The sequence below is a fragment of the Salvelinus fontinalis genome, chromosome 20 (assembly GCF_029448725.1).
Source record: "Salvelinus fontinalis isolate EN_2023a chromosome 20, ASM2944872v1, whole genome shotgun sequence".
NCBI classification, from domain to species: Eukaryota; Metazoa; Chordata; class Actinopteri; order Salmoniformes; family Salmonidae; genus Salvelinus; species Salvelinus fontinalis.
In genome coordinates this window covers 32,207,872-32,229,647 of record NC_074684.1, presented here as the reverse complement: position 1 = coordinate 32,229,647, position 21,776 = coordinate 32,207,872, and the positions used below count along the sequence as shown (strand labels likewise).

At 43.0% G+C, this 21,776-nt stretch overlaps 1 protein-coding gene across 1 annotated transcript in view; it reads right to left on the bottom strand.

Moving 5' to 3' along the window:
- LOC129817729 (serine/threonine-protein kinase PAK 6-like) overlaps positions 1-21,776 on the bottom strand; it is a 50,044-nt gene that overhangs the window by 10,004 nt on the left and 18,264 nt on the right. Inside the window, exons 3-5 of the mRNA XM_055873240.1 lie at positions 4,894-5,133; positions 805-1,446; positions 148-633 (exon numbers count right to left, since the gene is read on the bottom strand). Coding sequence (XP_055729215.1) covers positions 148-633; positions 805-1,446; positions 4,894-5,097 — 1,332 coding nt within the window. The 5' untranslated portion in view covers positions 5,098-5,133. The remainder of the gene's footprint in view (positions 1-147; positions 634-804; positions 1,447-4,893; positions 5,134-21,776) is intronic.

Below are 21,776 nucleotides of genomic sequence, written 5' to 3'. Positions count from 1 at the left end.
ATACCATTTATGGAGGCATGCTGTTTCATATCTTGTTTTAGTCCTTCAGGCCAGATAGGAACCCACAACCTAATGATATACTAACATAGTTTAGCCTTTCTTACAGTCCAATTCTGACCGTTTACCTCCCATTAACATACTGCATACCTCGTTAAAGAGCAGCTCTCTGCGCTGCTGCTTACGGATATCCATCATCTTCACTGCCACCTGCCGACCACTATGCCTCTCGCGGGCAATGCACACAACCCCCGTGGAGCCCTCCCCGATCTTCACAAAATTCTCCAGAGAGGTGCGCGGGTCGCCCTTGTCCACCACCATCTGCAGGGCCGCCTTGAACTGCTCATGGGTCACTTTGACCGGCTCAGGCTCTGGTCCATGCTTGGGTTTGGGCTGTTGCTGCTGGGCCGTTCCTGTTGAGCTGGTGGCTGGGGAGCCCGTGGGAGAAGGCCGGGGCTGGGATGGGCTGTCCTGTTTGGGGAGTAGGGGCATGGTAGCCCCCTGAACTATAGGTGATAACAATCCAATGGTGTAGCTGGAGGAAGAGCGTGAGGGTCTGTGGGTTCGCCCTCGGCCTGAGATCAGGCTGCTGGAGCCATTGGGTAAGGACATGGCCGAGGGCCCTAATGAATTCCTCTGGGAGATGACAGGAAATATATTTTAGCATAGGCCTTCGACAAACTACAAATACAGGTGATCTGCAATGACAGGTGTAGGCAACTCCAGTCTTGAGGTGACCACAATGTTTCCTTCCAACAAGACACAGCTTCAACATATCAATTCTAAATGGAAACGGAAGAGGCTTACCTTCAGGTCACAGGACGAGTGGGTTCTCTGAGGAGAAGTATCCTTGGAGGAGGTCAGAAGGTCCGGCAGGTGACTGACCCCAGGCTTGACCCTCATGTTGACCTGCTGCTGCGTCTGCAGGGTCTGCAGGTTATAGCAGGATGCCGGCCTTTGATTGGCTACCTTGCCCTTTAGAGGCATCCCCATCTGCTGTCCCGGCCTATTTATAAGTCCGGCCCATTCGCTACGTGTATAATGACCTGTGCCTCCTCTAGGGGGCGTGGGGACTGGCCCCTTCGGCAGAGGTGCAGGTTTATCCTCAGCCGCCGTGCTCATCTCATGCGTCGACTTTGCCCTTGGCAGTACCCCATTGGGCTGGAGGGTGGATGTTTTCCTAAGAGCCAGTTTGGGGCTGCCGGTCTCGCTTTGTACCTGCCAGTAGCTGTTACCGCCGTTATGACTCTTCTCTTGGCCCAGCTCCTCATACTGATACGTGTCCCCTTCGACGAGCTCGCCCAGACGCCCCATGGAGCGTGCCCGTTGCCGCGCCGAAGGACTGCTCTTCCGGAGCGAGTTGGAACTGGTGACGGTAAGACGAGTCATCTCGGAGATGACGTGGGAGATGTAGTCTTCGTGTCCAATGAAACTCCCCCTACAAATGGTCTGGAAGGGAGAAATTGGACATGAACAAAAACAGTCAATATTGGTTCTGGAACATGGTAGGCACAACCAGGGCCCTATTTCATGGGCTGGCTGATAATTAGAAAATATATAAATTGTCAATAATCTCTTTAGAAGCGCTGTGTAAAAAAGCGACCTGTACTGATTTTTATCCATTCCTATCCCTCTGTGCAAAACAGACTTGCCTCAGGTCAGAGGTCATAGGTCAGGGATATATAGTTCCCAATCATGGGCCCTGGCCTGCCCTGCTCTTGCTGATGTAGACCCTATTGTGCTGCCTAACCAATGACTGTGCTGTGTACAGTGGCACTTCAGGAGGCAAGTCAGAGGCTTCTTCAAAAAAGTATTGTTTTATTTTGTCCAAAAAATGCGGACTAGGCCTATTGATGTCCTTTTAAGTTTGAGAGGGAGAATGCGAAGATGAGGAGGACCGGAGGTAAGCTTGCTACTGCTATAATTGATTAAAATAAAATCAGTATGTTTCATTGCCCATAATGAAGCTATTTATCAGAGTTTTTGGCCTCACAATAAGCCATATTTCAGTAATTTACTTAACTTACATTACTATGAAGCGGCAACCGCAAAGATGGACAGCGCATGGGTGCTGAAAGTACGCTAATTCGAGAAGGCCTAATTCATTTAAACAGTTTTAATTTCAATTTGACTTTAGGCTGCTGACAGCGAGGGCTTTGTGTCGGAGCCTGTTTCTTCCTATTCAAGAAATAAGAGGTTTGACAGACTAAATTATAGTCTACTATCCATAGACTTTGTCAGCCGATTCCTTCAGTCACTGTGCATATCTCAGTGTCAGTGAAGGGCTTGGTGTGTTAAGTTAAAACCAGGGCTGGAATTGTAATAATTGTATTATTATTTTGGGTATAGGGGAGATTCACTTGTTGTTTTTAAGCGTTCAGGGAAGGTCGGCTAAAAATATATTTCACTGAAGGCATCCATTTTCATTTCACAGAAGCCCATTTTTCTTTAGGTATCCCTCATTATAAATAACGTACAGTCCCTTAGTCAATGACAGGAGCCCCCAATTATCTTTCTAATGAACAGCAGAGAGAGCGAGAAAGTAAGAGAGAAGAATGAGAGAGGGAGAGAGATGATGATGATGATGGGTTAGCTATCAGGGTCAGGAGCATGTTCTTGACAGCCTCTCAGCTAATGAATTACTAGGCATGACTGAACACTGCTCGTGTTAAAAGTCTGTGCGACAGTTTAGTACAAAATTAACTTCAAGAGTATCACCATTATCTCTTATTTGAATCCCCTCGTCAAGTATATCAATAGACATCCAGTCTGCACGTAGAAATCCAGTCGGCAGAGCCGGTGGTCTAGTGGTAACACTCCTGGCGTAGACACATGTATAATCCTCTCCCTATCGGAGACCGGGGTTCAATTCCCACTCCTAACCCTTCAATCTGTTTTCCCCACCTGCCTGTATCCCCTCTGATTTACTCCCTCACTAAATAAAATGTGTGAAAATACCCATAAGAATTCCAGTCTGAAATGGGGTGTATATAAACTAACAATATATAGGCGGTCTAAGAGTGTGACACTGTATCTTGGAAACTATTTTCATTGCTCCTGTTGTGTACCTTGAAACCAGGTCAGGTCTAAATGGTGTGTGAAAATAGAGCACTGTGTACACAACACAAGTTGCACCCAACACGAAGCTTGATAAAAGTGCCTTGAGATTGCTGGGAATGGTTCCATAAACAAATGAGTGCAAATAGAAGGTAAGAACAAAGGTTGGTTATGGTAGGCCTAAACTGTGCTCTACTGGTCAATGATGTGTGTGTGTGGTCATGATAGTTAAAAAAGTGAAACATCTCTGTGCAGTATTACACAAGTTTTTGAGTTTTGACAATATATTGGTTTAGTTCGTCGCAAAAAAAGTTTCACTTAGTTTGAATGCACAGATTTATTTTTTGCAAGATTACGTTCATTGGTGAGTTACGTTAAATGTAGGACTGACACAAAATCAGTTTGTGTGTTGTTGAGTAAAAAGGGCTCCTTGATTAATTTACATGCTGCAAGTATTGGTACTTACCTACTATCTATTAAATTAATTTCATCTCATTCCATTATTTGCTATATTCAATCTGTTCAATACCAATATCCCCCTAAAGCATGTTTGTGTATACACCATTCTAGTATACCATCATGTTTGCAATGATTGAAGATAATGAACAGATCAACTTTCACATTTTGAACATACCCATAACAATTGTATTATTTTCTTGAGGGACTTTTTAGGTGTGAGGTTACTTTTTAAACACAAGGACAATGTATCAATCAAAACGTGCCGTAAAAATGGTAATTTGTGCCAATACATGGGGAAGTGGTGAGGATACAACAGGCACATAAGGTCTGAGGATATAAACCTATATCCTCAGGGTTTTTCTCACCATTTTTGGTTGTACGTTAACGCACCATGGATGACATGTCAGTGTGTCATGCAAGGTGTAAACTAAGCTAAGATTCTCTTTTTGTCACAGGATTAAACATGACCTAAAAGAGCAACATACTGACAGGGAGAATGTTGCCTCGAAAGAGTATCCCAAAAAGTTGTCTCTTTAAAAGTGCTTTACCAAACACTTCCTCTAACTGTGTCTCTGTCTCTATTGTTCTAACAAACAAATAAACCCGTCATTCAGTATTTCATATGCATGTCCTGATGTCACTAAAACAGGTGTTTATTTTTACCAATGCTTTCATATACAGTACGTATAAAGACACACAGGTATTTATCTGAGTCCTGTATAATAAAGTATGTGCATGAAACACACTGAATACACAGAAGCATGCAGATATCATTATTGTTATTTACTTGAATTGGGTCAAGTGAAACTGAACATCAAATGCACAGTAGTTGACAACAGCAAATCCACTTCCGTACATTTAACTCTGAAGGTGATAAATGTAACACTTTCAGTGCCCGTATTAGTTCCTCTGAATCCAGTGTTAAATTAACACTTTCGAGTGTTGTAAAAATAACACTGCCTTTAGAGTTAATTTGTTAATGATAATAATAATGATGATAATGATAATAATAATAATGATGATAATAATACATATGATAATAATAATTATAATAATGATAATAATAATTATAATAATGATAATAATGATGATGATAATGATAATCATAATGATAATACTGATGATAATAATAATGATAATAGATATGATAATAATAATGATTATAATAATAATAAAACTAATAATAATTATGATAATAATGATAATAATAATGACAAGAATGATAATGATGATGATAATGATACTGATAATAACGATAATGAAAATAATAATAATGAGAATAATAATGATGATAATAATGATAATAATGATGATAATAATTATCACAATGCTAATAATAACAATGATAACAATGATAGGGCATGAGGCACCCCACTGTACCTTCTTGGGCCTGAGCTCCACATTGGTGATCCGGGACGGGTCCACCACCGGTTTTGGCCTCCTCAGGATGTCGATGACGCTCTGCCACTGGGGCGGCAGGCCCACGAAGCACCCCTGCACTGCGTCGAATGACGTGTGGACCCGATGCTCAAAGTTCTGTGGCGCCGAGATCTCCGGCCTCCTCTTCTTTTTCCGCCGGAACATGACGAGGCAGCCGGTGAGGGGCGGGAAGAAGGAGGGCTGGGGAAAGCAAGGGGAACCCTGTTACCACAGGACGTCAACAGCTTCTCAGCCAAAGCCATGGTGGCAGTGTATCAAGAACACACACACACTGACACACACGCACACTCTCTCTTTCGGTAGTGACACACTCAAGCAGACATGCAGGGGTCCAGGTAAGATACCCTCTGGTACGTTGCAGTCAATGTGAAAAGACGAGTGTCACAGGGTTGACGTTTTTCTCAACAAATTGCAGTCGATGGGAAAGATGAGTGTCACAGGGTTAATGCTTAAGCGAATACATTGCATTCAATGAGGTAAGATTAGAATCCCAATATGGACGCATAGACAAAGCAATCACAAAAATGACACTCTCCCTCCCTCCCTCTCCATCTCTTTCTCCCTCCTCTCTCTATATTTCTCTTTGTCGTCCCTCCTTCACCCTCTCCCGCTCTCTCCTTCCATTCTCTCTCTCTTTCTTTCCCCCTCCCTCTAATCTATGTATTTTTCTCTCTCTCTCCCACCTCGCTCGCCCTTCTCTCTCTCCCACCTCACTCGCCCTTCTCTCTCGCCCACCTCTTATTGGTATGGGAAACGTGTTTACATTGCCAAATCAAGTGAAATAGATAATAAACAAAAGTGAAATAAACAAACATTTTTTTTACAGTAAACATTACACTCACAAAAGTTCCAAAAGAATAAAGACATTTCATATGTCATATGATGTGCAAATAGTTAAAGTACAACAGGGAAAATAAATATACATAAATAGGGCCAAATAGCATTCTAGTTGGCTCTGTTTTTTGTTGATTATTTTCAATGTTTCAAGTAATTATCTTTTTGATTTCTCTTGATTTGGTTGGGTGGAATTGTGTTGCTGTCCTGGGGCTCTGTGGGGTCTGTTTGTGTTGGTGAACAGAGCCCCAGGACCAGCTTGCTTAGAGGACTATTCTCTGGGTTCATCTCTGTGTAGGTGATGGATTTGTTATGGCAGGTTTGTGAATCACGTCCTTTAAGGTGGTTGTAGAATTTAACGGCTCATTTCTGGATTTTGATAATTAGCGGGTATCGGCCTAATTCTCCTCTGCACGTATTATTTGGTGTTTTGCATTGTAAATAGAGGATATTTTTGCAGAATTCTGCATGCAGAGTCTCAATTTGGCATTTGTCCCATTCTGTGTATTCTTGGTTTGTTATTCGGACCCCAAACCTCACAACCAGAAAGGGAAATGGGTTCTATAACTGATTCAAGTAGCCAGATCCTAATTGGTATGTCGAATTGTATGTTCTTTTTGATGGCATAGAAGGCCCTTCTTGCCTTGTCTCTAAGATCACTCACAGCTTTGTGGAAGTTACCTGTGGCGCTGATGTTTAGGCCGAGGTATGTATAGTTTTTTTTTTAGCTCTAGGGCAACGGTGTCTAGATAGAATTTATATTTGTGGCCCTGGCAACCGGACCTTTATTGGAACACCATTATTATTGTCTTACTGAGAATTACTGTCAGGCCCCAGGTCTGACACAATCTGTGCAGAAGATCTAGGTGATGTAGGCCATCCTTGGTTGGGGACAGAAGCACCAGCTCATCAGCAAACAGCAGACATTTTAATTCAGATTCTAGTAGGGTGAGGCTGGGTGCTGCAGACTGTTCCAGTGCCCTCGCCAATTCGTTGATATACTGTACAGTCGTGGCCAAATGTTTTGAGAATGACACAAATATTAAATTCCACAAAGTTTGCTGCTTCAGTGTCTTTAGATATTTTTGTCAGATGTTACTATGGAATACTGAAGTATAATTACAAGCATTTCATAAGTGTCAAATGCTTTTATTGACAATTACATGAAGTTGATGCAAAGAGTCAATATTTGCAGTGTTGACCCTTCTTTTTCAAGACCTCTGCAATCCGCCCTGGCATGCTGTCAATTAACTTCTGGGCCACATCCTGACTGATGGCAGCCCATTCTTGCATAATAAATGCTTGGAGTTTGTCAGAATTTGTGGGTTTTTGTTTGTCCACGCGCCTCTTGAGGATTGACCACAAGTTCTCAATGGGATTAAGGTCTGGGGAGTTTCCTGGCCATGGACCCCAAATATCAACGTTTTGTTCCCCGAGCCACTTAGTCATCACTTTTGCCTTATGGCAAGGTGTTGCTGGAAAAGGCATTGTTTGTCACCAAACTGTTCCTGGATGGTTGGAAGAAGTTGCTCTCGGAGGATGTGTTGGTACCATTCTTTATTCATGGCTGTGTTCTTAGGCAAAATTGTGAGCGAGCCCACTCCCTTGGCTGAGAAGAAACCCCACACATGAATGGTCTCAGGATGCTTTACTGTTGGCATGACACAGGACTGATGGTAGCGCTCACCTTGTCTTCTCCGGACAAGCTTTTTTCCAGATGCCCCAAACTACCGGAAAGGGGATTCATCAGACAAAATTACTTTACCCCAGTCCTCAGCAGTCCAAACCCTGTACCTTTTTTGCAGAATATCAGTCTGTCCCTGATATTTTTCCTGGAGAGAAGTGGCTTCTTTGCTGCCCTTCTTGACACCAGGCCATCCTCCAAAAGCCTTCGCCTCACTGTGTGTGCAGATGCACTCACACCTGCCTTCTGCCATTCCTGAGCAAGTCTGTACTGGTGGTGCCCCGATCCCACAGCTGAATCAACTTTAGGAGACGGTCCTGGTGCTTGCTGGACTTTCTTGGTCACCCTGAAGCTTTCTTCACAACAATTGAACCACTCTCCTTGAAGTTCTTGATGATCCGACAAATGGTCCAATTTGTAAGTCGCTCTGGATAAGAGCGTCTGCTAAATGACTTAAATGTACTGTAAATGGTTGATTTAGGTGCAATCTTACTGGCAGCAATATCCTTGCCTGTGAAGACCTTTTTTGTGCAAGGCAATAATGACGGCACGTGTTTCCTTGAAGATAACCATGGTTGACAGAGGAAGAACAATGATTCCAAGCTTCACCCTCCTTTTGAAGCTTCCAATCTGTTATTTGAACTCAATCAGCATGACAGAGTGATCTCCAGCCTTGTCAACACTCACACCTGTGTTAACGAGAGAATCACTGACACGATGTCAGCTGGTCCTTTTGTGGCAGGGCTGAAATGCAGTGGAAATGTTTTTGGGGGATTCAGTTAAAGAGGCAAAGAGGGACTTTGTGATTAATTGCAATTCATCTGATCACTCTTTATAACATTCTGGAGTATATGCAAATTGCCATCATACAAACTGAAGCAGCAGACTTAGTGAAAATAAAATATTTGTGTCATTCTCAAACCTTTTGGCTACGACAGCATATTTTGAAGAGGGTGGGGCTTAAGCTGCACCCCTGTCTCACCCCACGGCAATGTGGAAAGAAATGTGTGTGTTTGTATTTTATAGTGTTGTATGTTTTTCCCCAACACCACTTTCCATCAATTTGTATAGCAGACCCTCATGCCAAATTGAGTCAAAAGCTTTTTTGAATTAAACAAAGCATGAGAATACTTTGCCTTTGTTTTGGTTTGTTTCTTTGTCAATTAGGGTGTGCCGGGTGAATACGTGGTCTTTTGTATGGTAATTTGGTAAAAAGACAATTTGACATTTGCTCAGTGCATTGTTTTCACTGAGGAAATGTATGAGTCTGCAGTAAATGATAATGCAGATGATTTTCCCAAGGTTGCTGTTGACACATATCCCACGGCAGTTATTGGGGTCAACTTTGTCTCCCCTTTTGTAGATTGGGGTGATTAGTCCTTGGTTCCAAATATTGGGGAAGATGCCAGAGCTAAGGATGATGTTAAAAGTATAGCCAATTGGAATTTGTGGTCTGTATAATCATTATCATTTCATGTAGGATACCATTAACTCCACATGCCTTTTTGGGTTGGAGGATTTGTATTTTGTCCTGTAGTTCATTCAATGTACCCGGAGAATCCAGTGGGTATTTGCAGTCTTTAATAGTTGATTCTAATATTTGTATGATCATGTAAATGTTTTTGCTGTTTGTTCTTTGTTATAGGGCCAAAAATATTGGAGAAGTGGTTTATCGATTCATCTCCGTGTTGGATAGATAACCCTTCGTGTTGTTGTTTGTGAGTCTATGGATTCTTCAATTACATTGAGCTGATTTCTGATGTGCTGTTCCTTCTTTTTCTGTAGTGTATTTCTGTATTGTTTTAGTGATTCACCATAGTGAAGGCTCAAGTTTTCTGGGTCTTTGGGTTTTGGTTGGATAGGTTTCTCAATTAATTTGTTAGGTTTTTGTATTCTTCATCAAACCATTTGTCATTGTTGTTCATAATTTATTTTTTATTTTTTTAGATTTGATAGGAAAGCTGAGAGGTCAAATATACTGGTTAGGTTTTCTACTGCCAAGTTTACACCTTCACTATTACAGTGAAACGTTTTGTTCAGGAAGTTTAGTTTTTTTGGTACGTTTCCACACTACTTTCCTTCCATATAGCATTTCTTAATATTATTCAGTTCCTTTGGCTTTGATGCCTCATGATTGAGTATTGCTCTGTTCAAGTAGACTGGGATTTTGCTGGGATTTTGTTCCTCTCTCTGTCTTTTGAGTGACATCGGTAGAACAGTTGAGGCAAGAAACAAAATTCACACGGGATCGTTCAACAGACGCTTCCGATGAATGCAAGCCTACATCTGACCATGTGAAATGAACTCTTCACAGAGAACAAAGCTTTTCTTCTATAGAAAAGCATTACTTACAGCCCTCACATAAGCATGAAGCCCCTGTTGACTGTGATTAAACTGTCATTGCAGACAACAAATCATGACCATATAGGGATGCCCTGTATTGAGGTTCAGCTTCCTGTGGCAAACAGAAAGTGTCTTACTTCATCTTCAACATGGTCCTTCATTCTTTCCCTGCAGTTACACAAAAACACTGTCTTCCATCCTCGGTAGAACGGTCATTTCTGTAGAACGTACAGACTTGAAAGGGGACCGTTAAAGAGTGTCCCCAGTAGGCTGTAATTTGAATTTCAGCTTCCTGCGATTACAGGAAGTGACTTAATTGTGGGTCATAGGGGTCACATATTTGACATATTTGTGATTGGGGGACTGTCATGACTCTTGGCATATAAAATGTAAATTCAATCGACCCAAAAGCCTTTTTGACAGGCAGACAGACAGACAGATTCAAGTTTCAAGTCAATCTAAAAAAAAATGTGACCAATATCCTCTTCAGAATTCATTCAAGAATTCATAAAAAGGATCTTAGTTTCTAGAACTGCAAGACCCTTGTGTCCAATACACTGCCTGTCTGCAGGCAGGGGGGAGGGGGGAGGAGGGAGATAAAGAAGGGGAGAGTGAGGGAAGGGGAGAGAGAGGACAGAGAGAGAGGAGGGAGAGAGAGAGATGAGATCGAGGGAAGGTAAGAAGGAGGGAGAGAGAATAGGGGGGAGAGTTCGGAGGCGGGGGGGGGGGGGGGGTTAGGAGTACTGCCTGTCTGCCAAATCAAAAATCGAATCAAATGTATTTTTCACACGTGCCGAATAGGACAGGTGTAGACTTTCTCTTGAAAAAGCCAAACCTTGACCCAGAAAATATAAAAAACTAATCAGCCTATATCGAATCTCCCATTCCTCTCATTTTTGGGGGAAAAAGCTGTTTCACAGCAACTCACTGCCTTCCTGAAGACAAACAATGTATACGAAATGCTTCAGTCTGGTTTTAGACCCCGTCATAGCACTGAGACTGCACTTGTGCAGGTGGTAAATGACCTTTTAATGGTTCAGACCGAGGCTCTGCATCTGTCCTCGTTCTCCTAGACCTTAGTGCTGCTTTTGATACCATCGATCACCACATTCTTTTGGAGAGATTGTAAACCCAAATTGGTCTACACGGACAAGTTCTGGCCTGGTTTAGATCTTATCTGTCGGAATGATATCAGTTTGTCTGTGTGGATGGTTTGTCCTCTGACAAATCAACTGTAAATTTCGGTCTTTTAGGACAACTATTGTTTTCACTATATATTTTACCTCTAGGGGATGTCATTCGAAAACATAATGTTAACTTTCACTGCTATGCGGATGACACACAGCTGTACATTTCGATGAAACATGGTGAAGCCCCAAAATTGCCCTCGCTGGAAACCTGTGTTTCAGACATAAGGAAGTGGATGGCTGCAAACGTTCTACTTTTAAACTCGGACAAAACAGAGATGCTTGTTCTAGGTCCCAAGAAACAAAGAGATCTTCTGTTGAATCTGACAATTAATCTTGATGGTTATACAGTCGTCTCAAATAAAACTGTGAAGGACCTCGGCGTTACTCTGGACCCTGATCTCTCTTTTGACGAACATATAAAGACTGTTTCATGGACAGCTTTTTTCCATCTACGTAACATTGCAAAAATCAAAAATGTTCTGTCCAAAAAGGATGCAGAAAAATTAATCCATGCTTTTGTCACTTCTAGGTTAGACTACTGTAATGCTCTACTTTCCGGCTACCCATATAAAGCACTAAATAAACTTCAGTTAGTGCTAAATACGGCTGCTAGAATCCTGACTAGAACCAAAACATTTGATCATATTACTCCAGTGCTAGCCTCCCTACACTGGCTTCCTGTTAAGGCAAGGGCTGATTTCAAGGTTTTACTGCTAACCACAAAGCATTACATGGTCTTTGTCCTACCTATCTTTCCGATTTGGTCCTGCCGTACATACCTACACGTACGCTACGGTCACAAGACGCAGGCCTCCTAATTGTCCCTAGAATTTCTAAGCAAACAGCTGGAGGCAGGGATTTCTCCTATAGAGCTCCATTTTTATGGAATGATCTGCCTACCCATGTGAGAGACGCAGACTCGGTCTTAATTTCTTGTCAATATGGGGGCGCTGTTTTCACTTTGTAAAAATTTGTTCCCAAATTAAACTGCCTCGTACTCAATTCTTGCTCGTACAATATGCATATTATTATTACTATTGGATAGAAAACACTCTCTAGTTTCTAAAACCGTTTGAATTATATCTGTGAGTAAAACAGAATTCAAGTTGCAACAAACTTCCTGTCAGGAAGTTAGAAATCTGAAATCGGGCACTCTGTTCCAGGGTCAGTTTATTAATTTGCATGTAATCTATGAGTCGACATGCACTGCATACGATTTCCCCTAGATGTCAGTAAGCAGTGAGAATTGGAATGGTGTTGCTAAGCAGATCTGAGGCCGTATAAAGGCTCTTGGAACCGGGGGTGCACTCTTTTCAACGTTCGCCATGACGCAAGACAGACCTCAGGAATGCATTCTGAAAAGCTCTCGTTATAGGAGTTAGATTTATCCGGCTCTGATTTTATTCGATATAGGTGTTAAAAACATCATAATGTAGTTATTTTAAACCGAGTTATATCAGTTTATATCAGTATATTGCGATTTTCGGTATTTCATTTGTGCTGCGTTATAGTGAGTTGGGCACGTCTTCGCCACATGGCTAATGTTTACTGCTAATTCCAAAGTTGAAGACGACAATCTACAACCGAGCAACGATTCTTCTGGACAAAGGACAATTTGCACAAGATTCTGATGAAAGCTCATCAAATAGTAAGAACTATTTATGCTGTTAATTCGTATTTCTGTTGAAAAATGTTAAACTATAATTCGCCATTAATTTCGGCACGGTCTCGCTGTAACGCACGATGTATGCCGTAGTAACGTTAATTTTAAAAATCTAACACAGCGGTTGCATTAAGAACTAATGTATCTTTCATTTGCTGTCCAACCTGTATTTTTTAGTCAAGTTTATGATTAGTTATTGATTAGATTAGGTGCCTCTCCCAAGATTTCTCCCGACATTTTGTTTGAAGTTTGGCTACTATTCACATTGTATAACCACGATTGTGCCGCTAAATATGCACATTTTCGAACAAACTCTATATGTATTGTGTAATATGATGTTATAGGACTGTCATCTGAAGAAGTTTGAGAAGGTTAGTGAAAAAATGAATATCTTTTGCTGGTTTATTTGCTATCGCTAACGTTATGTTGAATGAATGGGGCTGTGTGGTAGGCTATTGTAGTAAGCTAATATAATACTATATTGTGTTTTCGCTAAAAAATCTGAAATATTGGCTGGATTCACAAGATCTTTGTCTTTCATTTGCTGTACACTGTGTACTTTTCAGAAATGTTTTATGATGAGTATTTAGGTAATTCACGTTGCTCTCTGTAGTTATTCTAGTTGCTTTGGTGAGAGTTGTGATGGTGGCTGCAATGTAAAACTATGATTTATACCTGAAATATGCACATTTTTCGAACAAAACATATGCTATACAACAAATATGTTATCAGACTGTCATCTGATGAAGTTGTTTCTTGGTTAGTGACTATTTATATCTTTATTTGGTCGAATTTGTGATAGCTACCTATGCAGGAAAAAAATGGTGGGAAAAAAAAGTTGTGTCTTTTGCTATCGTGGTTAGCTAATAGAAATACATATTGTGTCTTCCCTGTAAAACATTTTAAAAATAAGAAATGATGGCTGGATTCACAAGATGTGTATCTTTCATTTGGTGTCTTGGACTTGTGATTTCATGAACATTTTATTATATGATATCCTTGTCGCTTTAGGCTAGGCTATGCTAGTCAGCTTCTTTGATGGGGGGATCCCGGATCCGGGTTTGTGACTCGTTAGTTAACCTTTAAGTCTCTATTGAAGAATCTCTTCAGTAGGTCCTATGATTGAGTGTAGTCTGGCCCAGGAGTGTGAAGGTGAACGGAAAGGCACTGGAGCAACAAACCGCCTTTGCAGTCTCTGCCTGGCAGGTTCCCCTCTCTCCACTGAGATTCTCTGCCTCTAACCGTATTACAGGGGCTGAGTCACTGGCCTACTGGTGCTCTTCCTTGCCGTCCCTAGGAGGAGTGCGTCACTTGAGTGGGTTGAGTCGCTGACGTGGTCTTCCTGTCTGCTTTGGCCGTGGCGGAGATCTTTGTGGGCTATACTCGGCCTTGTCTCAGGATGGTAAGTTGGTGGTTGAAGATATCCCTCTAGTGGTGTGGGGGCTGTGCTTTGGCAAAGTGGGTGGTGTTATATCCTGCCTGTTTGGCCCTGTCCGGGGGTATCATTGGATGGGGCCACAGTGTCTCATGACCCTCAGCCACAGTGTCTCAGCCTCCAGTATTTATGCTGTAGTAGTTTATGTGTCGGGGGGCTAGGGTTAATCTGTTATATCTGGAGTATTTCTCCTGTCTTATCCCGTGTCCTGTGTGAATTTAGGTATGCTCTCTCTAATTCTCTCTTTCTCTGTTTCTTTCTCTCTCGGAGGACCTGAGCCCTAGGACCATGCCACAGGACTACCTGGCATGATGACTCCTTGCTGTCCCCAGTCAACCTGGCCGTGCTGCTGCTCCAGTTTCAACTGTTCTGCCTGCGGCTATGGAACCCTGACCTGTTCACCGGACGTGCTACCTGTCCCAGACCTGCTGTTTTCAACTCTCTAGAGACAGCAGGAGCAGTAGAGATATTCTCAATGATCGGCTATGAAAAGCCAACTGACATTTACTCCTGAGGTGCTGACCTGTTGCACCCTCGACAACTACTGTAATTATTATTATTTGACCATGCAGGTCATTTATGAACATTTTAACATCTTGGCCATTGTTCTGTTATAGTCTCCACCCGGCACAGCCAGAAGAGGACTGGCCACCCCTCATAGCCTGGTTCCTCTCTAGGTTTCTTCCTAGGTTTTGGCCTTTCTAGGGGGTTTTTCCTAGTCACCGTGCTCCTATACCTGCATTGCTTGCTGTTTTGGGTTTTAGGCTGGGTTTCTGTATAGCACTTTGAGATATTAGATGATAAGAAGAGCTATATAAATACATTTGATTTGATTTACAGGGAAATGCTTACTTAGGAGCCCTATCCAAACAATGCAGAGTTAAAAAGTAAGAAATATTTGCCCAAAAAATGTTAAGGAAATAGTAACACAATAAAATAACAATAATGAGGCTATATACAAGGAGTAGCAGTACTGAGTCAATATGCAGGGGTACAAGGCAGTTGAGGTAATTGATATATGTTCATGTAGGTAGGGGTAAAAGTTACTAGGTAATCAGGGTAGATAAGAAACTGAGTAGCAGCAGCATGTGTGGATTTACCAAGGTGGCTTAGCAGTTCAGACGTATTTTTCCGTGTTGTCGTGTCGTGTCCTGTATATATATATATTTACACCTTTTCTTCACATATCTTTTATTTATTTTATTATCCAAGAACTCAACTACAAAAGCTTTCCTGCAAAAGCTTTCCTGCAACCCGCTTCACCAATTACAATAAGTACTATTTACCTCAATCTGAAAATCCATCGTGGAAGATAGCCAGGGGCTAATTCAGAAGCTAGCCTGAAAGCTAATCCAGAAGCTACTCCGATAGCTAGCCAGAAGCTAATCTGTAGCTGCCCCGAAATTAGCCGGTTTGCTGGCTAGCGTTGGTGTTTCAGCTGCCCACGTTTTGCGGTCATCAGCTATTCCTCTAGCTCGATAATCTACCGGCACTTTTGTGCAACGCGACTCGGACCGGAGCATTCCGGGACTTTTTTTCTCTCAGTTTCCCCGGATTCCAACCGCAGCCTCTGGACACTTGCACCTTGATTTCGCAGCTAGCTAGCTGCATACCGTGTGACTATTGGCTTACGTCGACCCCGGAGCTAACTCAAATCATGCTGGAGCTAGCCAGCTGAGGAGTTCCATCACCATCCGGACCCGCTTCTTTGTTGCTGCTGCAGATACGGAACCCCACCGGGCCTTCACGACTGACTGCCGACGTTATCTGCCCGAGGGATTTATCCAACCGGCACCTCCGTCCCGGCGTTACCTGAACGCTCATCTGAGGCCCGCTAATCGTTGGCTGTCTTATCGGCTGCTATCTGAACAAAACCCCACTACACGGAACCTACCGACGGAAACGCACGAGGTATCTACAAACAGACCTCCATCCTATGCTGCTACCGATAGCCATATACCCGGCCAGCTGTCTGGATCGCCACGACCCCAACCAACCTCTACTCACTGGACCCTTATTTATCACGCGATTAAGCTTGCCTCTCCTTAATGTAAATATGCCTTGTCCATTGCTGTTCTGGTTAGTGTTTATTGGCTTATTTCACTGTAGAGATTCTAGCCCTGCTCTCTATACCATATCCAACCCTGCAGTTCCACCACCCACATATGCGATGACATCACCTGGTTTCAATGATGTTTCTAGAGACAAGATCTCTCTCATCATCACTCAATACCTAGGTTTACCTCCACTGTATTCACATCCTACCATACCTTTGTCTGTACATTATTCCTTTAAACTATTTTATCGCCCCCAGAAACTTCCTTTTACTCTCTGCTCTGGTAGCTCTAGGCGACCAATTCTCATAGCTTTTAGCCGTACCATTATCCTACTTCTCCTCTGTTCCTCTGGTGATGTAGAGGTGAATCCAGGCCCTGCAGTACCTGGCTCCACTCCTATTCCCCAGGCGCTCTCTTTTGATGACTTCTGTAACCGTAATAGCCTTGGCTTCATGCATGTTAACATTAGGAGCCTCCTCCCTAAGTTTGTTTTGTTCACTGCTTTAGAACACTCTACCAACCCGGATGTTTTAGCCGTGTCTGAATCCTGGCTTAGAAAGACCACCAAAAATTCAGACATTTTTATCCCCAATTACAATATTTTCAGACAAGATAGAACGGCCAAAGGGGGCGGTGTTGCAATCTACTGCAAAGACTGCCTGCAGAGTTCTGTTATACTATCCAGGTCTGTTCCCAAACAATTTGAACTTCTACTTTTAAAAATCCACCTCTCTAAAAACAAGTCTCTCACCGTTGCCGCCTGCTATAGACCACCCTCTGCCCCCAGCTGTGCTCTGGACACTATATGTGAACTGATTGCCCCCCATCTATCTTCAGAGCTCGTGCTGCTAGGCGACCTAAATTTGAACATGCTCAACACCCCAGCCACCCTACAATCTAAGCTTGATGCCCTCAATCTCACACAAATTATTAATGAACCTACCAGGTACCACCCCAATTCCGTAAACACGGGTACCCTCATAGATATCATCCTAACAAACTTGCCCTCCAAATACACCTCTGCTGTTTTTAACCAAGATCTCAGCGATCACTGCCTCATTGCCTGCATCCGTAATGGGTCAGCGGTCAAACGACCTCCACTCATCACTGTCAAACGCTCCCTGAAACACTTCAGTGAGCAGGCCTTCCTAATTGACCTGGCCGGGGTATCCTGGAAGGATATTGATCTCATCCCGTCAGTAGAGGATGCCTGGTCATTTTTTAAAAATGCCTTCCTCACCATCTTGAATAAGCATGCCCCATTCAAGAAATTTAGAACCAGGAACAGATATAGCCCTTGGTTCTCTCCTGACCTGACTGCCCTTAACCAACAGAAAAACATCCTATGGCGTTCTGCATTAGCATCGAACAGCCCCCGTGATATGCAACTTTTCAGGGAAGCCAGAAACCAATATACACAGGCAGTTAGAACAGCCAAGGCTAGCTTTTTCAAGCAGAAATTTGCTTCCTGCAACACAAATTCAAAAAAGTTCTGGGACACCGTAAAGTCCATGGAGAATAAGAACACCTCCTCCCAGCTTCCAACCGCCCTGAAGATAGGAAACACTGTCACCACCGACAAATCCACTATAATTGAGAATTTCAATAAGCATTTTTCTACGGCTGGCCATGCTTTCCACCTGGCTACCCCTACCAGGGACAACAGCACTGCCCTCCCCTCTGCTACTCGCCCAAGCCTTCCCCATTTCTCTTTCTCCCAAATACAGTCAGCTGATGTTCTTAACGAGCTGCAAAATCTGGACCCTTACAAATCAGCCGGGCTAGATAATCTGGACCCTTTCTTTCTAAAACTATCTGCTGAAATTGTTGCCACCCTTATTACTAACCTCTTCAACCTCTCTTTCGTGTCGTCTGAGATCCCCAAAGATTGGAAAGCAGCTGCGGTTATGCCCCTCTTCAAAGGGGGGGACACCCTTGACCCTAACTGCTACAGACCTATATCTATCCTACCCTGCCTTTCTAAGGTCTTCGAAAGCCAAGTCAACAAACAGATTACCGACCATTTCGAATCACACCACACCTTCTCCGCTATGCAATCTGGTTTCAGAGCTGGTCATGGGTGCACCTCAGCCACGCTCAAGGTCATAAACGATATCGTAACCGCCATCGATAGGAAACAATACTGTGCAGCCGTATTCATTGACCTGGCCAAGGCTTTTGACTCTGTCAATCACCACATCCTCATTGGCAGACTCGACAGCCTTGGTTTCTCTAATGATTGCCTCGCCTGGTTCACCAACTACTTCTCTGATAGAGTTCAGTGTGTCAAATCGGAGGGTCTGTTGTCCGGGCCTCTGGCAGTCTCTATGGGGGTGCCACAGGGTTCAATTCTTGGACCGACTCTCTTCTCTGTTTACATCAATGATGTCGCTCTTGCTGCTGGTGATTCTCTGATCCACCTCTACGCAGACGACACTATTCTGTATACTTCTGGCCCTTCTTTTGACACTGTGTTAACAACCCTCCAGGCGAGCTTCAATGCCATACAACTCTCCTTCCGTGGCCTCCAACTGCTCTTAAATACAAGTAAAACCAAATGCATGCTCTTCAACCGATCGCTGCCTGCTCCTACCCGCCTGTCCAACATCACTACTTTGGACGGCTCTGACTTAGAATATGTGGACAACTACAAATACCTAGGTGTCTGGTTAGACTGTAAACTCTCCTTCCAGACCCACATCAAACATCTCCAATCCAAAGTCAAATCTAGAATTGGCTTCCTATTCCGCAACAAAGCATCCTTTACTCATGCTGCCAAACATACCCTTGTAAAACTGACCATCCTACCAATCCTCGACTTCGGTGATGTCATTTACAAAATAGCCTCCAAAACCCTACTCAATAAATTGGATGCAGTCTATCACAGTGCCATCCGTTTTGTCACCAAAGCCCCATATACTACCCACCACTGCGACCTGTACACTCTCGTTGGCTGGCCCTCGCTTCATACTCGTCGCCAAACCCATTGGTTCCAGGTCATCTACAAGACCCTGCTAGGTAAAGTCCCCCCTTATCTCAGCTCGCTGGTCACCATAGCAGCACCTACCCGTAGCACGCGCTCCAGCAGGTATATCTCTCTAGTCACCCCCAAAACCAATTCTTCCTTTGGACGCCTCTCCTTCCAGTTCTCTGCTGCCAATGACTGGAACGAACTACAAAAATCTCTGAAACTGGAAACACCTATCTCCCTCACTAGCTTTAAGCACCAGCTGTCAGAGCAGCTCATAGATTACTGCACCTGTACATAACCCATCTACAATTTAGCCCAAACAACTACCTCTTTACCTACTGTATTTATTTATTAATTTATTTTGCTCCTTTGCACCCCATTATTTCTGTCTCTACTTTGCACTTTCTTCCAATGCAAACCAACCATTCCAGTGTTTTTTTTAGTTTTTATTTTACTTGCTGTGTTGTACTCACTTCGCCTCCATGGCCTTTTTATATTTTTATTTATTTATACATATATCTGTTTGCCTTCACCTCCCTTATCTCACCTCACTTGCTCACATTGTATATAGACTTATTTTTTTTTTATTTTTTTTTTTTCACTGTATTATTGACTATATGTTTGTTTTTACTCCATGTGTAACTATGTGTTGTTGTATGTGTCGAACTGCTTTGCTTTATCTTGGCCAGGTCGCAATTGTAAATGAGAACGTGTTCTCAATTTGCCTACCTGGTTAAATAAAGGTTAAATAAATAAAAATAAAAAAAAAATGTGTGAGGAGTGTGAAAGGTGTCTGTGTGTGTGTGTAGCGTCAATATGTGTGTGTGTTTTGTGTGTATGAGTGTATGAGTGTATGTGTGCCTGTCTGCCTGTCTGCCTGTCTGTCTGTCTGTCTGCCTGCCTGTCTGCCTGCCTGCCTGTCTGTCTGTCTGTCTGTCTGTCTGTCTGTCTGTCCGTCCGTTTGTCAGTGGGAGAGAGAAGGCGAGAGAGATGAGTGGAGGGGAAGGCAGGGAAAGGAGGGAGAGAGAATGGAGAGAGGAGGGGAGGGTGCGGGAGCGGGTGAAGCAGGGATGTGGGAGTGAGGAGGGGGATAGAGAGAAGGGGAGAGGGACAGGGAGGGAGGGGAGAGAGAGTCAACAGACAGACAGAGGTAGGGAAATAAGGAGGGATAGAGAATGGAGGGGGGGAGGGAGATAAAGAAGGGGAGAGTGAGGGAAGGGGAGAGAGAGATGAGGTTGAGGGAGGGTAAGAAGGAGGGAGAGAGAATAGGGGGGAGTTAGGGAGGGGGAGAGAGGGGAGGGAGTAAAAGAAGGGGGAGGGAGAGAGAAGAGAATAAGGGGGGATGAAGAGGAGGTAGATAGTGAGAGAGACATGAGAGAGACATGAGATAAACAGTGCTACAGATGGCTATATCGGTCCATTGAAACACAGCTAGTAAAGGCTCAGTACAATACCTTTGTGATAAAAACATAAATACATAAAATTACATTTTAAAAAAATTATTTATTCCAATTTTTCAGGGGGTGCTGCAGCACATCGTTTTCTCCCTCGCTCTGTCGGGTCACACCTCCCCTTGTTATTTTGATTTTTTTTCCGATGCTATACAGTGTTTGTTTACACTTACTTTGTTTAAGCTTGTAAAACAAGCTTAAATTTTGGGTTCTTCCATACTGTAGTTCAAAAATGTATGTAGCCACTGCAGATTGCCCCTTTAATGATTAGGAGGGAAAATATAAACTGACCTTAGATCAGCTTATAGGGTCAACTTCCCTACTCTATCTCCTTCAGTTAGCACAATGATAATGGTCCCATTACTACACTACATAGTCAGTCACGCACCACAGCATTACTACACATGCTATTGTTAGCTGTCTGTCACTTTCTGCACTAACAAGCACTGCTAGGACGGGCACCTGAGCGTGATTGTTCTGTTAGGGTTTCAAGGCCGTTTTCCCCAGACCCAGATTAAGCTGGTTCCTGGAATAAAAAGCACTTCCATAGGATATTCTCCATTGAGTGTGTTTTTTAGCCCAGGAGTTAAGGTTTATTAAACGATTTCAGCATCAATGACACAATAGGTGACGTGTCATAACCTAGAAAAAAACGGATCGGAAGAGGCTGTGCTGTCTTATCCAGTGGAGATGGATTTATCTCCAGAGAGTACAGAGAGGATGTGCATTTGGTAGTTGTTGACTGCTTCTTCAAATGACAGACATGACTTGAAGCACTTCCAGGAAGCCTTTAAGGTTTTGACCACGTGTGTATGCACAAGGGTGAGCTTGCATGTGCATGCACGCAGGACTAGTCAATGGTATGTCCTCTAACCTGTACAAACCACAGGCCCTACTTTCTTGGCTATGTTTTTTGAAACGCTTGTGTAACAAACTACGATAAGCCTCTTTGAAACTTACATGTCCTACTTCACATCTAAAAACAAACTATCAACAGTTTTTCACTAAATGTTGAAAAGGCTCTGAAACCACGATCAAACGAATTATTTCTACGTCATACCATATGACAGGTAGTTCCGGCCCTGGCTGCTCCACTTCTCAATAAATAATGATACAAATCCCTGGATTACGAAATGTAACTTAAATATCTTCCTTTTCAAAAGGACGGAAACAGTAAGTTGATATGGTAACAGTA